Source organism: Saccopteryx bilineata, chromosome 1, assembly GCF_036850765.1.
Source record: "Saccopteryx bilineata isolate mSacBil1 chromosome 1, mSacBil1_pri_phased_curated, whole genome shotgun sequence".
Classification (NCBI taxonomy): domain Eukaryota; kingdom Metazoa; phylum Chordata; class Mammalia; order Chiroptera; family Emballonuridae; genus Saccopteryx; species Saccopteryx bilineata.
The window spans coordinates 2917486-2932287 of NC_089490.1; the positions used below are offsets into that span (position 1 = coordinate 2917486).

The 14802-nt window shown below is 53.4% G+C and overlaps 1 protein-coding gene across 1 annotated transcript; it reads right to left on the reverse strand.

The window, feature by feature from the left end:
• Window positions 1–1452: 1452 nt before the first annotated feature.
• On the reverse strand, window positions 1453–4852 carry LOC136319751 (HLA class II histocompatibility antigen, DM alpha chain). Its single transcript, XM_066252875.1, has 5 exons — window positions 4679–4852; window positions 3340–3612; window positions 2471–2749; window positions 2133–2261; window positions 1453–1769 (listed from the first exon to the last, which is right to left on the reverse strand). The coding sequence occupies exons 1-5, from the start codon at window positions 4764–4766 to the stop codon at window positions 1765–1767; spliced, it is 774 nt and encodes a 257-aa protein (XP_066108972.1). The 5' UTR covers window positions 4767–4852; the 3' UTR covers window positions 1453–1764.
• Window positions 4853–14802: the final 9950 nt, after the last annotated feature.

Consider the following 14802-nt stretch of genomic DNA (forward strand, 5'->3'; position numbering starts at 1 on the left):
GAATTTCTGCAAACGTTTACAAAAAAAAAGATAGAAATGCGGAAGGAGTAGAAAGCAATAACGGCAGATGTAGAATGGTGAAGTGAAAAGAAAAGCATCTCAAAGGGAGAAAGTACAGTCCTTGGAGGTAGATTCAAAGTAGGTTCCGGAAAAGAGAAGGCGGTCAATGCTGCTGCTGAGAACCCTGTAAACATCCTTGCTCAGTTATTGAGCACCTTGTCAACACGCCACTGTTCTTCGCAGCCAACAGGTAGTCACATATTTAAACTTCACAACAACCCTGTTAAGGCGGGCACTACTGTTATCAGCGTCTTTTACGGAAAATAATACCAAGGCACAGAGAGGTTAAGTAACCTGCCCCAGGGCACACGGCCAAAATTTGATGGCCATGGTTGAATTCCCAGCAGCTGGGTTCCAGAGCTGTACGCTCCACCAGTACACGTGCTGCTCTTAGAAGTCAGTTGGTTTCAGAGAAGATAGAGCCCCCGGAAAGAATTGGTATCTTCCCGTAGGTTGGATTCTGGTACAATCCGAAGAACAAAGAGTCCTCTCCAAAACCAAAGTAATTTCACTCTCAACCTTAATTCCACCCTTCCCCCTTCTCCAGAGCAACTGTATCCTGGCCCCACTATCCGCCCAGGACAGCACCATCAGCTCTGCTTGGACCAGCCACTCGGGCCAAAGAACAGCCCGTTGGGACGGACGCGTGAATTCTGGGCCCCTTCCAGGCTGCTCAAACTTCGCTCCAGGAATCGGATTATACCGTTTCCAGCAGAACGATAAGGTGAAGTGAGAACAGCGTCTGAAGTCTCCTTTCACCCCCCTCCTGCACTCCCGCTTCCCGACTGTGGCGAAGGTGGAAGGAAATTGCACACTTCTCAGGGCAGCGAAATGCAGAAATACCCACAAGCAACGACTCCACCGCTTCGTGGGCTGATGACCAGGAAGGCGCTCCGCCTTCATTCTCGCAGTTAGCGCGCCCTGGCGGGCGTGCAGCGGTCGCGTGGTGCTGACACAGGGAACCGCACGCCGCCTGGAGTCACACCAGAACCCTCTGACCTGTACTCCTGCATCGTGACTCACGAGATTGATGGCTACACGGCAATTGACTATTGGGGTGAGACCCGCCCCCCAGAAGCCCTGTTCACTCGGGGACCATAAGGGGCAGACGCACGGGAGAGCCTTCTTTCCCTGCCTGGACCTGGTTTGGTCCATGCTCCCTCTGAGCCAGCCTCAGCCTTCCGTGCCCCGGTGTCCTCCTGGTCATCCCAGACAGCCCGTCATTCCCCAGGGTGGGGGCTCCCCATTTCCTGTCCTGAGGAGGACAAGCTGTGTCAGGGTGAGGCACGCTGCATTTGAAGTGTCAGGTCACTCAAGTCAAGCTATCCAGAAATGAACATCATGGGTTTAAAAAAAAAAAAAAAAAAAAAGCCACACCAATAAAAAGTAGTAAGATTTATTGCCTTGAAGTAGGAAAGGTTTGGGTCCTCATAGAAAGGTCGCTCCGGGTTCCCCTGGGCGCAAGCCGAGGGATAGCACAGCCCCCAGAGGAGAAACCTGTACACACACACACACACACACACACACACGCACACGCACGCACATACACAGAGGCATGCACGCACACCGCCCGCGGGAGACCAGGCCCTCCTGCTCGGAGAAGGAGCAGTCCTGAAGGAGCAGTCCTGGGCAGCATGTGTGAAACCCAAGCGGCTCCTGCTGGGGTGGCTGAAATTGCTGGCACCGGACTCCGGTCAGGAAGACTCAGTCTGGGGAGAGAGAAGGATACAGGAAAGCCATTAGGGGGATCTCCTTCCTCCCCAAAGGCCCCTCCCGGCTGGCAGTACACCCTTCAGAAGTTGATCTCTGCTTGTCCCCAAATCATCTCCAAGCACCTTCCAACAGCACCCCAAATCACTCCTCTCCCACTCAGAGCCACGCCTGCCGGGCGTGGGCGCCGGGACCCCAGGGAGGCAGACGCCCCCAGTGCCCGATACCGCCTCCCCACCCAAGGGCCTGAGGCCCACTCTACGTCCTTCTCGTGCCTGTGGCTATCCTGGCACGCCCACGCATGCGCCACGGCGTGGCTGTGGCTCCGGGAGCCCGCCAGCGCCCCAGAGGCGCGGCCCTACCGTCTGAGCAAGGCTTCCGGAAGCGGGTGATGAGGACCAGGCCGACGAGGACGCCCAGCACACCCAGACCGAAGGCCACGCCGCACAGCACGTTCTCCAGAAGATCCGAGGGCAGCGCGTTGCGGGGTACTGGGGACAAGGGGCGCAGTGGGTGGGGAGTTCTGGGTGGGGAGCCCCCGCCCTGGGGAATGACCAGGAGGACACCGGGGCACGGAAGGCTGAGGCTGGCTCAGAGGGAGCATGGACCAAACCAGGTCCAGGCAGGGAAAGAAGGCTCTCCCGTGGGTCTGCCCCTTATGGTCCCCGAGTGAACAGGGCTTCTGGGGGGCGGGTCTCACCCCAATAGTCAATTGCCGTGTAGCCATCAATCTCGTGAGTCACGATGCAGGAGTACAGGTCAGAGGGTTCTGGTGTGACGTTTAAGTAAGAAAAGGCCTGGAAGGTGAGTCCATCAACGGCTGAGACAAACGTGGGCCGGGTGCCTTCCACGGGGGCCGAGCCATGCTGCCAGGTCACCGTCAGCGTGGGCGGGAAGAGGTTGCTCACAGAACAGACCAGCGTGTTGGGCTTGCCGAACTCCAGGGGCCTCAGGGTGAACACCTCCGGGATCGGAAACCCTGGTGGGGTGCGGTGTGAAGGGAAGAGGGACTTGGTTAGATGGCACCCAGTGTCACACAGAGGGGTGGGCAGAGAGAGTCCAAGGGACCGGATGGGCTCGGGGGGCTGACATGAGGGAGCGGCTGGGGCCCTGAGGGGGTCTTCTAGGCAAGAACCAGAGCTGGACCGAGAGCCAGGGCCAGCGCCAGCCCGCTCCGCACGGGTCCACCCTGACTTCCTGCAGCACTTCCTGTCCAGACCTCACCCCGGCGGCTGACCACGAGCTGTCTTCTCATTTAAACACCGGCATACCCATCTGGCACGCCCACTCTGCTCTTCTATCTCGCTGAGCTCTGTGACAACGCAGGCACTGACACTCACTAGCCCTCAGCTGCTCCCTGCTGACTTTATCAAGTTCCCTAAATAGTAGCCCTGAAGGCCTCTTCATCCTAAGCACCCGCTTCTGACTGGTAGAAAACTGAAGGCCCCAAGGGAACACCGGGACAGGGGGCAGGGGTGGGGGCGGGTGTGAAGGGGACCAATCATTCAGTGTACAGATTCCTGAGGTTAGGAATCCAGTCCGCATCCCCCCCCCACAGAAGGTCCTGACCTCTGGACACTGGGATTTGCCCCTCAAGTTGTGGGCCTAGCTTCTGGATCATATCTTGGCAGAACCCTTTGTCAAAGAAAATGGCGGAAATATCTTCAGACTGCTGAGCCCAGTCTGCAAATTCAGGCAGGCGAGGCACCCGGGTGCTCTGGGTAAAGTCGAAGGAGAAAAGCTGGTCCCCATCGTAGGTCTCGGACAGCGCCACGTTGGGACTCCAGTCCTGACAGTACATCGTGTGCTGGAACGTGTGGTTCTGCAGGTCGTCCCGCCACGCTGCAGCAGGGGTGCAAAGCAGACGGCACGCGGTTCAGGGGACGCCTCCTCCTCCTCTACCACCAGAGGGGGAGGGCTGGGGCAGACCCCCTTCTCGGGTCGGTCATTTGGGCTCTCCCACCCAGTGGGGGTGAAAAATTACGGATCTCTCCCCACTACCCTTGCCCAGGAAGGAGGTGGCTGGAGGCTGAACGTCAGCCTGTACTCTGCTCACCACGCCTGCGTCCTGGCACAGAGCTGCGTCCTCCCAAAGAGCAGAACTTTGTCTAGTTCACAGGCCCCCCGTATCGACATGTGGAGGACCTGGAGGGGCTCCCCAGTCTTAGAAGGGAGGGTAGCCTCCCCAAGCTATGGATGACACTGTGCCCAGACACGCATGGTAAACTGAAAAACCAGGTTCCGGCTTCTTTTCAGCCACTCCACTGAAATCAGGGCTCTGTGAAAACAACTTCCCCTCCGTCCCTCGACCGTCCAGCCCTGTGATGCCACGATGGGGAAGTGACTCCCTGGCTGCAAGATCCCTATTTTTTTTTTAAACTCTGGCAGGAAGCCCCGTAGCCAGCAGGAAACCTTCTACCCAATACCTAGAATACAGGGCCTTTAGTGTGAGAGGGAGCTTCCAGCTTACTCTTCCATTCTGCCCCATCCTTTTCAGAGAAGGAAATTAAGGACAAGTACAAGAATCGCAAGGTGAGTCCATGACAGAGTTTAGCGTGACTCTGGAGCGGAACAGTGGAAGTATCATACATTTCCTTTGTTCGAATCCCAGCTCTACTGCTTCTCAGCGTGTGAACTGGCACGACTTAGCTAAACTCTGAGCCTCGTTGGCTCCCATATGGAAAATGCATATTATAATTTGTGCCTCAAGAGACAATGTGCCTTAAATAGGACAATGCTTGCCATCCATCCATCTGTAGTAGTAGCCCCCCCATCCTGCTCGTCTCCACTCCCCCACAGTACTTCCCACCACTCACAACGCACGGGGCTCTTCTCCCAGGGCTCTCTGGGGCAGCTCCCTAGGTTCCAGACCCGACGGGACTGAAGCAAAGAGGAGGTGCTGGCATACCTTGAGAGGCGGTCCAGGAGTGGGGCAGCAGCCACAGAAGGTGTAGCAGCCGCAGCAGCGCAGGTCCGGGGCCCTGCTCAGGACCCATCGCTTCAGCCACACTGCGGGGCTAGGAGCGGCTCCGCAGCTCCCCCATTCCCTCCCCCGATCCTGTTCCGCCAGCGCCCTGCCGACCAAAGCTGGCCAGGTAGGCTGAGCCAATCACAGAAGTGAAGGCTTCCACATCACCAGTTGCTGGGGAGAGAGGCCTGGGGCCGCAGCCTCCAGAAGACGGCTCTTGCCCCAGGCCAGACTGGTGTGTGTCCCCGGCTGGGCTAGTAGGCGTGCAGGAATGTCTGCCTCCTGGTGGGGAGCCCTCTCACTGTCGGCGGTCAGCCTGACCCACGGCTCAGCGCCGCCCCGCGCGGGAATGCCGCAATGGGGAAGCTGCTCTTCCCACAGCAACCCAGGCTCTTCAGACCCCGCGCTCTCTCTCCCTGGAACCCCCTCCTCTTTCTCAGAGAGGGATTCTCCCTCCATCGTCAGCTCCCGTTCCTCCCGCAGTGCTAGAAAATAGAGGTGAATAAAGCATATCCCTGCCTTCAAAGAACTTACAGTCTAGTGGGGGTGGGGGGCGTCCATGCATACGCACCCAACAATGTAACGTGTTTAAGAACGTGCCAAGTGGTTTGGAAGTAGTAATTTTACAAAGTCGAAGGAATAAGTAACACATATCAGGAAGGTTTCTAAGAGTCTTGAAGAAAAAACAATTTGACCAACAGAACATGAGAGAAGAGGAAATGCATTCCCCACCTAGGGATAGGCCAGCGTGGAGAAGTCAAAGGCACTCCAAGCTCCTTCCTTGGGAGACCTCCGTGAGGCTGGATGTGAGTGTTGTGGAGCCTGCTCCTGTGTCCCTATTCCGTCCTGGGGAGTGTCGAGATGAGCTGGACAAGAGCCGCCAGATCACAGAAGCCCTCTTATTCCACAGGAAGGGTCTGGCGTTTACTTAGCAGATGATGGAGATATTAAAACGGTGGATGCCCTGGCCGTTTGGCTCAGTGTTAAGAGCATTGGCCCAGCATGTGGAAGTCCTGGTTTCGATTCCCGGTCAGGGCACACAGGAGAAGCCTGCATCTGCTTCTCCACCCTTCCCCCTCTCCTTTCTCTCTATCCCTCTCTTCCCCTCCTGCAGCCAAGGCTCCACTGGAGCAAAGTTGTTTCGGGCGCTGAGGATGGCTCCATGGCCTCTGCCTCAGGCGCTAGAAAGGCTCTGGCCACAACAGGAGCAACGCCCCAGATGTCAGAGCATCGCCCCCTGGTGGGCATGCTGGGTACATTCTGGTTGGGCGCATGCGGGAGTCTGACTGCCTCCCTCTCTCCCAGCTTCTCACTTCAGAAAAATACGAGGAAAAAAAAACCCCTGCGAAATGCATAATTATTTCAACATTAAAAAAAATTGTTCAAATATTTCAAACAACAGACTGCAGCTTAGAAAGAATTGAGGCAAAACCGGTGATCACGAGACTGTAGTATATGACACACATATACTACAAAAGCGTAAAATAAAAAATTTGTCTCCCCACACACACACTGCCCTCTTGTAGCAATACAGCAACAATTTAGGTGATAAATGGTAAGATCCTGTGTTGGGGACCGAAAATCCAACAGGGTTTTGCAGTGTAGATTTCTGGGGTACAGAGGTGTGGGGAACTGGTTGTAAGCTGACAGTCTGCCCAACCCCCCACCTCACTTGCCTGAATAGGTTGCAAAAGGCTGTGAAGCTGTGGTGCTGGATTGTTTACACTCATCCTACCTCCCATGTCCCCCAGAAAGACTGGAGGCAAGTTTCGTTTCTTTTCTTTCTTTTTTTTTTTTTTTTTGTGACAGAGACAGAGAGGAATAGACAGACCGGAAGGGAGAGCGATGAGAAGCATCAATTCTTTGTGGCGGCACCTTAGTTTCTCAGTGATTGCTTTCTCACATGTGCCTTGACCGTGGGGCTACAGCAGACTGAGTGACCCTTTGCTCAAGCCAGTGACCTTGGATTCAAGCTGGTGAGCTTTGCTCAAACCAGATGAGCCCGCGCTCAAACTGGCGACCTCGGGGTCTCAAACCTGGGTCCTCCGTGTCCCGGTCTGATGCTCTATCCACTGCGCCACCACCTGGTCAGGCGAGGCAAGTTTCTTCTATCCTTTGTTTTGTGTAAAGTTAAGATGTTATGTATGGTGGGAGTTTTCTGCACTTGGTAGAATTCTTGGGTTGCCTTGGAAACGTGATCAGAGATCTCTGATTTCTTAATGGCCTCACTTTGCCCTATAAATAAAGCAAGAAGTGGGTGTGGAGCATGCTCTGTGCTTGCCACCAGCAACTGCAAGGCCCTCCTGAGCCCATCCTCTTACTTGAAGCCTGTATTCTTCATTCCACACTGTTCCCACTCAGGACCTGGAATTACTAGCCATGCTGGTTCATGGCAACCCTGCCCTGGCCAAATAAATCGGTTGCTGGTTCAATCCCCAGTCAGGGCACATACAGGAACAGATGGTTCTGTCTCTCTCTTGTTCTCTCCCTTCCTTTCTCTAAATTCAACAAAATTAACATTTTTTAGGGGAGAGATGGGGGGCTAGGGAGGCACATTCCTGCATGCACCCAGATGGGGATGCACCCAGCAACTCTATCTGGAGCCGATGCTCATTACTGAGCTATTTTTAGCACCAGAAGCTGATATGCTAGGACCAACCAAACTATCCTCAGTGCCCAGGGCCACGCTAAACTATTGAGTTTGGCTGTGGGAGGGGAAGAGAGAGAGAGAAGGGGAAGAGGGAAGGGAAGAGAAGAAGATGGTTGTTTCTCCTGTGTGCCCTGACCGGGGGATCAAACCTGGGACTTCTACATGCCAGGCCTATAGTCTGCCTACTGAGCCACCAGCCAGGGCCTCAATAAAATAAATATTAAAAAAAATTTAAGATCCTAAGTTAAGTCATGAAGAGAGGAGATTGAGGGATTCAAATATTGAGATCATTAGGAAGTAAAATCTAATGGCTCTTGGCTACTGATTGGATGTGGGAAGGTGAGGTGGAGGGTCAGGGACAAACAGCTGGGTTTCTAGGTTGGGATGGGAGGTGGGGTGAGTAATCAACAACTAACTGAATCAAAACCGGGAGGGGAATGCATAGAAGCAGGTTTGATGCAGAAGAGAATGAATTCAGTTGTGTTCATTTTGAATTTGAGATGCCAGTGGAACAGCCATGCAGGAGGCCTGAGATAAATGAGTGCGGATTCCGGCTATGGGCCGAAGAACCTTCGTTTGAGAGTCATTGACACAAAGGTTGAAGCCGACGTGGAGGAAGAGATCACCCAAGCGAACTGTGCAGAGGTGAGGGGGAGCGACACCAGGACACAGTCGGGGTGCGACAATCTAACAGGAAGCCAACTGGTCAGTCCACACCTGCCAGACTCCAGGGCGGAGCAGTCCAGAGCGCACGCAGCGCGGGAGGCTGCGCCGGCCACGGACACTGCGTGAGCGCCGGTCCACGGAAACGCACTAGCTCGCGAGAACCTGGTGGCAGCAGGAGCAGCAGAGGGCTGGAGGAGCAAGGAACAGGCAGATAGAAAAATAAATAGAGGTGTTCCGTGAAGAAGGGCGAGGGCAGCGTTATCGAGTGCCGCTCAGAAATCAAGGAAAGAGTGGCAAGTGTCCTTTGATTGGGTCACTCCGTGACGGCTGACAAGTCTATGGAGAGCCGCTTGCTGCAGAGTTGCAGCGGGAGGGACTCCAGATGGCGGTGGGCTGCGGAGTGGGAGGTGAGGAAGAAACTAACAGCGTAGAGCTGCATGTTTCACAGAGAAAGGAGAAAGGCAGACGGGGCGGGGGAAGGAACAACTACCGTGGCGATTAAGCGAGCTCAGAAATCAATCCCTGTGAATGTGGTCCGTCCACGTTTCCGAGACTTTCAATAGCTACACTCCCTTTTAGAAAAGCGAAGAACAGCCCCAAGCAGAAACAACCCCACGACCTCCTGGAAGAGTCTGCGACGTGAGCGCGCACGCGCGCGTGCTGGGGGCGGGGCAGGCACAGGGCCAAGGTCGGAGAAGGGTTGTGAAATAACTGTGTTGCACTCCACAAACAGAACGTTCTCCCAACGCCCGTCCCACGTTAGTCGCGGTGGTGGGAAGATTCAGGCCCGTCGGAAAGTAGGAAGCCTGTGACATCACCAAGCCTGGGGAGGGGAGAAGATTGGGCACACGGCCACCAGGGGTGTCAGCAGACCTTTGCCGTGAAGAACCCGATAGGAAGTATTTGAGGCCTGTGGGCCACTCTGTCCCGGGCCTGAATTCGCCCCGGCTCGCAAAGAGCCCCAGACAACTCGGGAATGGCAGAGGAGGCTGCGCGGTTTCCTCCTGCTTCTCCACTCCTTGGCTTCATCCTTCCGGCTCCTTCCTGGACTTCTCTCTTTCAGCTATTCTTTAAAAATATATATCCGTGTCTCTGGAATTTTGTTCCTAACCTTCTTTTTACTTACGGACATTGGAATTTAAATTTAATATAACTTTTGTGGCTTACGAAATATATTATATTTTCCCAACCATTTGGAGGCTCGAAACCCGTTCTTAGTTCTTGGCACAGAAACAGGCGATGGGCTGGATTTTGCTCACAGGCCTCGGCTTGCTGAACACTGTTCTTCTGCGTGTGTGGTCAGAATTGGGATGAGGGTCCCAAAGTGAACCCATCCTCTCAAGAAGAGTCCACTGGCCCTTGAGGATGACCACTGGCTAATGGGCACATCGTCCCAGGTGTCATGGATTGTTTGGAAAGAAGTCCATGGGAAAATGGAAGAGGTCTGTGTGGGAAGGCTGGGAACACCTACAGCAGATGCTACAACTGCTCTGGTGGGAGGGATGAGGCAGAGGGGCCAACCTGTCCAGAGAGCCAAGAGGTCTGGGCCAGACCAGCGTGAGGAGAACTTGAACCCCCATCAGCAGGACAGTGTGAGGAGTGGTTAACTCCCCTCCCTCCTGGTGTACATGGTAACAAGTTCACACGTAACTCCCCTTCCCTCCGTGTAATCCTTCTGCCCTCCAACAACCGCCAACATAGATGATCTCCCAGAACGGTCTCTCGTCAGTCTGGGGAAGTGGTCATCTTGGGTGGGAGAGGAGCCCAGCGTCCCAGAAACTCTCCCCTTTGGTCTTCCGACATGAATGCCTCCGAGAATTGCAGCATGGCACTCTAAACCCAGCAGGTCGCGGCTTTCTGACATCCAGCTCTCCCCCTACGACTGCCCCCACCCCCCATTTTTTTCTGGGCAGCGCCAAAGTTTCTGAAAAAAGTCATGGCGCCTGACCAGGAGGTGGCGCAGTGGATAGAGCGTCGGACTGGGATGTGGAAGACCCAGGTTCAAGACCCCGAGGTTGCCAGCTTGAGCACGGGCTCATCTGGTTTGAGCAAAAGCTCACCAGCTTGAGCCCAAGGTCGCTGGCTCCAGCAGGGGGTTACTCGGTCTGCTGAAGGCCCGTGGTCAAGGCACATATGAGAAAGCAATCAATGAACAACTAAGGTGTTGCAACACGCAACGAAAAACTAATGATTGATGCTTCTCATCTCTCCGTTCCTGTCTGTCTGTCCCTGTCTATCCCTCTCTCTGACTCTCTCTCTGTCTCTGTATAAAAAATAAATAAACAATTAAAAAAAAAGTCATGGCAACCATCTCTCCACTTTCATCCTTGTCATTTAATCCTTAAACCTCCACAATGAAAGTATCTCACTAGTATTTTTGTGTTGCTAAATCAAGTGGACACTTTGCCGTCTGTGACACTTGACACTGTTGGCCAGGCCCTCCTTCCTACTCTTTGGGACCCTGGGTGGCACTCCCTCACGGTGGCTCCTCCCACCGCTCTCTGCTACCCTCTTCTCAGCCTCCTCTGCACACTCCTCCCTTCCAGCTACACTCTGCCAAGTGTTGGGGTTCCCTCCCTGGAGGTTTGTCCTGACCCTTTTCTCTTACACGACGCATGTCCTGGAAGGCGTTGGCTCCAGCGTGCCTTTCCCCACCACCGACTGTCTGACATAACCCAGATCTACCCTTCAGCTCGGCTCTCCTCTGCTCCCCACCCTCTTGTCCCCACGTGCCCGCAGGCGGCTGGCTCCATGTGGATGTGGTGACAGCAGTTCTCAAACCCATATTCCCCACAGAACTCATCCTCAAGAAACTTTTTTAAAGGTAATTTATTTCAACACAAAACATATTTATGCAATAATTGTTATGCAACAATGTATTCATTTAATAAGGCTATTTTGGGTGAAAGCAGTAGAAACCAATTGTTTTCGTTGTGTTTGTTGTTTGGCAGGAGAGGGACACAGACAGAGAGAAACACTGATTTGTTTTCCAGGGATTCAGCTTTTCGGTCTGTCCTCCCTTTTCTTCCCATTCCCACTGGTTCAGGCCGTCCTTGCTTTGTCCGCTGGACTCCTGTAACTTTCTTATCATTGGTCTCGGTCCCAATCTTATTCTTACTTTCCAGGGCTGCTAAAGGGATATTTTTATTATGCATAGTTGGTAAATTCTTCTTTTGATCTGGACCCTACTTAACCTACTTGCATATTCCTTTGAGACGAAATCTTCGCCTCCCTCAGGAAGCCTTCCTGGAACTGAATAGAGATTAGTGTGTAAGGCCCTCTGCCGGTTGGCTCAGTGGTAGAGTATCTGCCGGCTTGTGGAAGTCCTGGATTCAATTCCATTTCCAGTCAGGGCACACAGAAGTGATCACCTGCTTCTCCACCCCTCCCCCTTCCTCTTCTGTTTCTCTCTCTTCCCCTCTCGCAGCCATGGCTTTGGCTCAAGCAAGTCGGCCACCAACGCTGAGAGTGGCTCCATGGATGGCTCTGTGGCCTCCACCTCAAGCAATAATAAAAAAAAAAAGGCTTGGTTGCTGAGCAACGGAGCAAGCCCTAGAAAGGCAGAGCATCGCCCCCTAGTGGGCTTGTCGGCTGTCTGTCTTGGCCTCCCCTCCTCTTACTAAAAGAATAAAAACGATTAGTGTGAAGCCTCCTCAGTGTGCCTCCACTGCCCCCTTCGCCTCACTGCCTTCTCCGCACCCCACCGCTCTTCCCAGTCCATGTTAGGACCTTCCCACCTGGTGCTTTCTTCCTCGTCCCTGCCACCCCCTACGCCAGAGCTCATGCCCAGCCGCCCAGCTCTCGCACTTACCCTCACTCCCGGCTCAGTCTGTCTCTTCCCCATTCTCACCCTCTCCTTTCAGCTTCGCTACTAGGAGTGGCAATCCTCTCAGCTGCTCTACAAGGTTGGGCTTTATTATCCCCACTTGGTGGTACTGTGAGGGGATCTGAGGGGCGTGTCGGAGTGAGCCGGGCAGAGTGGGGAGAGGAGTGCACCCCGGAGGGGGCAGCAGCTGTAAGACCCCGAGGCCGGAGAGGGGCTGGCCCCTCCCAGGAAGTGAGGGCGGACCGCTGTGCACAGCTGGTGAGGAGGAGAGAACAGCAGCTGAGGCCGAAGGCAGCAGAAGCAAGGCCCTGCCTGTGGGACCTTGCGGACCCCAGTGTTGGGTCTCTAAGTGCAGCTACCTCCTTGCTGCGACTACTTTATTCCTTCTCGTCTCAGGCGTGAGTGTGGCTAAGGTTGGTAGCTGGGCCACCTCAGTGTCGCCACAGCCAACCCGTGGTGCTACTCTGGCCAAGTACGTCCTCCTACAAAGGTAGCTCTCACTTCCCTAATCCAAAAACCTAAACAGCCCCTTCCTTCCTATTATATTCATCCTTAATTATCTGGCCCAGGTCCCCCGTGCTCTTGAGTCCTATCCCCATGTGACAGAAACTGCTCTCCAATATCAGTAGTAAGCCCCGTACAGACTTCGCAAAATCTCTCTACAATTGCAGGAGTTGTTAGACCTGCCAATAAATTATTTTATTTAATGTATGAGTTAGGAAACGCATAGTATTGTTTTAACAAGAAAACGGCCTGACCAGGCGGTGGCGCAGTGGGTAGAGCATTGGACTGGGATGCAGAGGACCCAGGTTCGAGACCCTGAGGTCGCCAGCTTGAGCGCAGGCTCATCTGGTTTGAGCAAGGCTCAGCAGCTTGGACCCAAGATCGCTGGCTTGAGCAAGGGGTCACTCGGTCTGCTGTAGCCCCTCGGTCAAGGCACATATGACACGTATGAGAAAACAATCAATGAACAACTAAGGAGCTGCAATGAAGAATTGATGCTTTTCATTCTCTCCCTTGCTGTCTGTCCCTACCTGTCCCTCTCTCTCACTCTCTGTCTCTGTCCAAAAAACAAACAAAAAAACCCACAAGAAAACATTAAACTATCACACTTTTTTTAGTTTGATAACTGTACATTTTTTAATTCTTTTTTTAAACTGATTAATTGATTGATTTTATTAATGGGGGCGGGGGAAAACTCATAGTTCCTTCAATTTAGTTGCTCATTGGTTGCTTGTTGTATGTGGCTTGATCTGGGCAAGCCCAGGGTCTCGAACTGGCGACCTCAGCATTCCAGGTCGATGCTCTATCCACTGCAACACCACAGGCCAGGCTGATAATTGTATATATTTCTTAATTCATTACAAGTAGTATTGTCAGACAAAGTCCAAAGGTGCCACTAAACTGCCAAAGAAGTCCACAGCACAAACAAGCTTAAAAACTCACGCAGCACACCTGAAGTGCTCGTGGAGCCCTCCTGTTCTGCCTTACTCATATTACGTTCTGCTTTTCCTTCCTGTTTGGTGCTCTTCCGGTGGTTCCACTTCCTGTCCTCGCTTAACCCAAAGCTCAGTCCTTGATCCACAACTAAATTCTGTTTCATACCTTCTCCCTTATACATCTCACCTACCTACACGACAGTTGGTCAAATAAGTTTGTAAATATGATATATATGTTTGCTCGCTTATAGTTTGCATTGGGTGTGGGGACAGGCTGTAAGCAGGCAGGGTTCTTATAGCCTAAGGCTTAGTTTTTGTTTGTTTGCTTTTGTATTTTTCTGAAGCTGGAAATGGGGAGGCAGTCAGACAGACTCCCGTATGCGCCCGACCAGGATCCAACCGGCACGCCCACCAGGGGGAGATGCTCTGCCCATCCAGGGTATCGCTCTGTTGCAACTAGAGCCACTCTAGCGCCTGAGGCAGAGGCCACGGAGCCATCCCCAGCGCCCGGGCCATCTTTTGCTCCAATGGAGCCTTGGCTGCGGGAGGGGAAGAGAGAGAGAGAGAGAAGAAGGAGAGGGGGAAGGGTGGAGAAGCAGATGGGCGCCTCTCCTGTGTGCCCTGGCCGGGAATCGAACCCGGGACTCCTGCACGCCAGGCCGACGCTCTACCACTGAGCCAACCTGCCAGGGCACCTAAGACTTAGTTTCAAGACTAAGCTTTTCCCCACACCCTTGACTATTGCATGATAGGGGTGGTGCACTCTTATGAGGAATCCCACTTATGCCTTAGATAAGTGGCTTTGTATCAGAGACTTCATTTGTAGATTGGCTTAAAATGGGACAGGCTGGGAGCTTGCTCTCTCTCGGTTCTGGAGATTAGCATTAGAGAGGAGAGCAGAGAAAGGCCACTTGGAGGAGAGAAGCAGCCAAGATGGCGGAGTGCTGAAGGAGAAGAGTTTGTACAGAGAGAAGGAGATGGGGAACAGAGGTGAATAAGGCTGGTGAGGTACAAACCTTTGATTCTAGGAAAACTCGGATAAGTCAGTGGTTTTGGGAGCCCTGAATGGAAAGGGAAGTGTTTTCCCACTGTGTGTATTTCTTGCCCGCTGGGTGCAAGCTAGGATTAAAGGTAATGGCCCACCAGTTCTTGGCTCTGTTGTTTCATTACCGTCTGTCCGAATCCAATGCGAACCTGCACGGACCAGGCGGCTGTGATGGTGGCCGTGGCAACTGGTTTTACAACGACCCATTCAAACACTGCCTCCAAGATGACTCCCAAATCTACTCTCCTGGTCTTCTTATCCCCCAACTTCGACCTGAGATCTGAAACTACCTGCTGGGCTTAGCACCCAGAGTAATATATCAATAGAATCCAGGGGCAGCCAGCCTGGACTCAAGTCCCAGCCTTGGTCACTTACTAAGTGTGACCATGGCAAATTATTTCACATCTCTTGCTTCAGTTGCTTCATTTGAAAAATGGG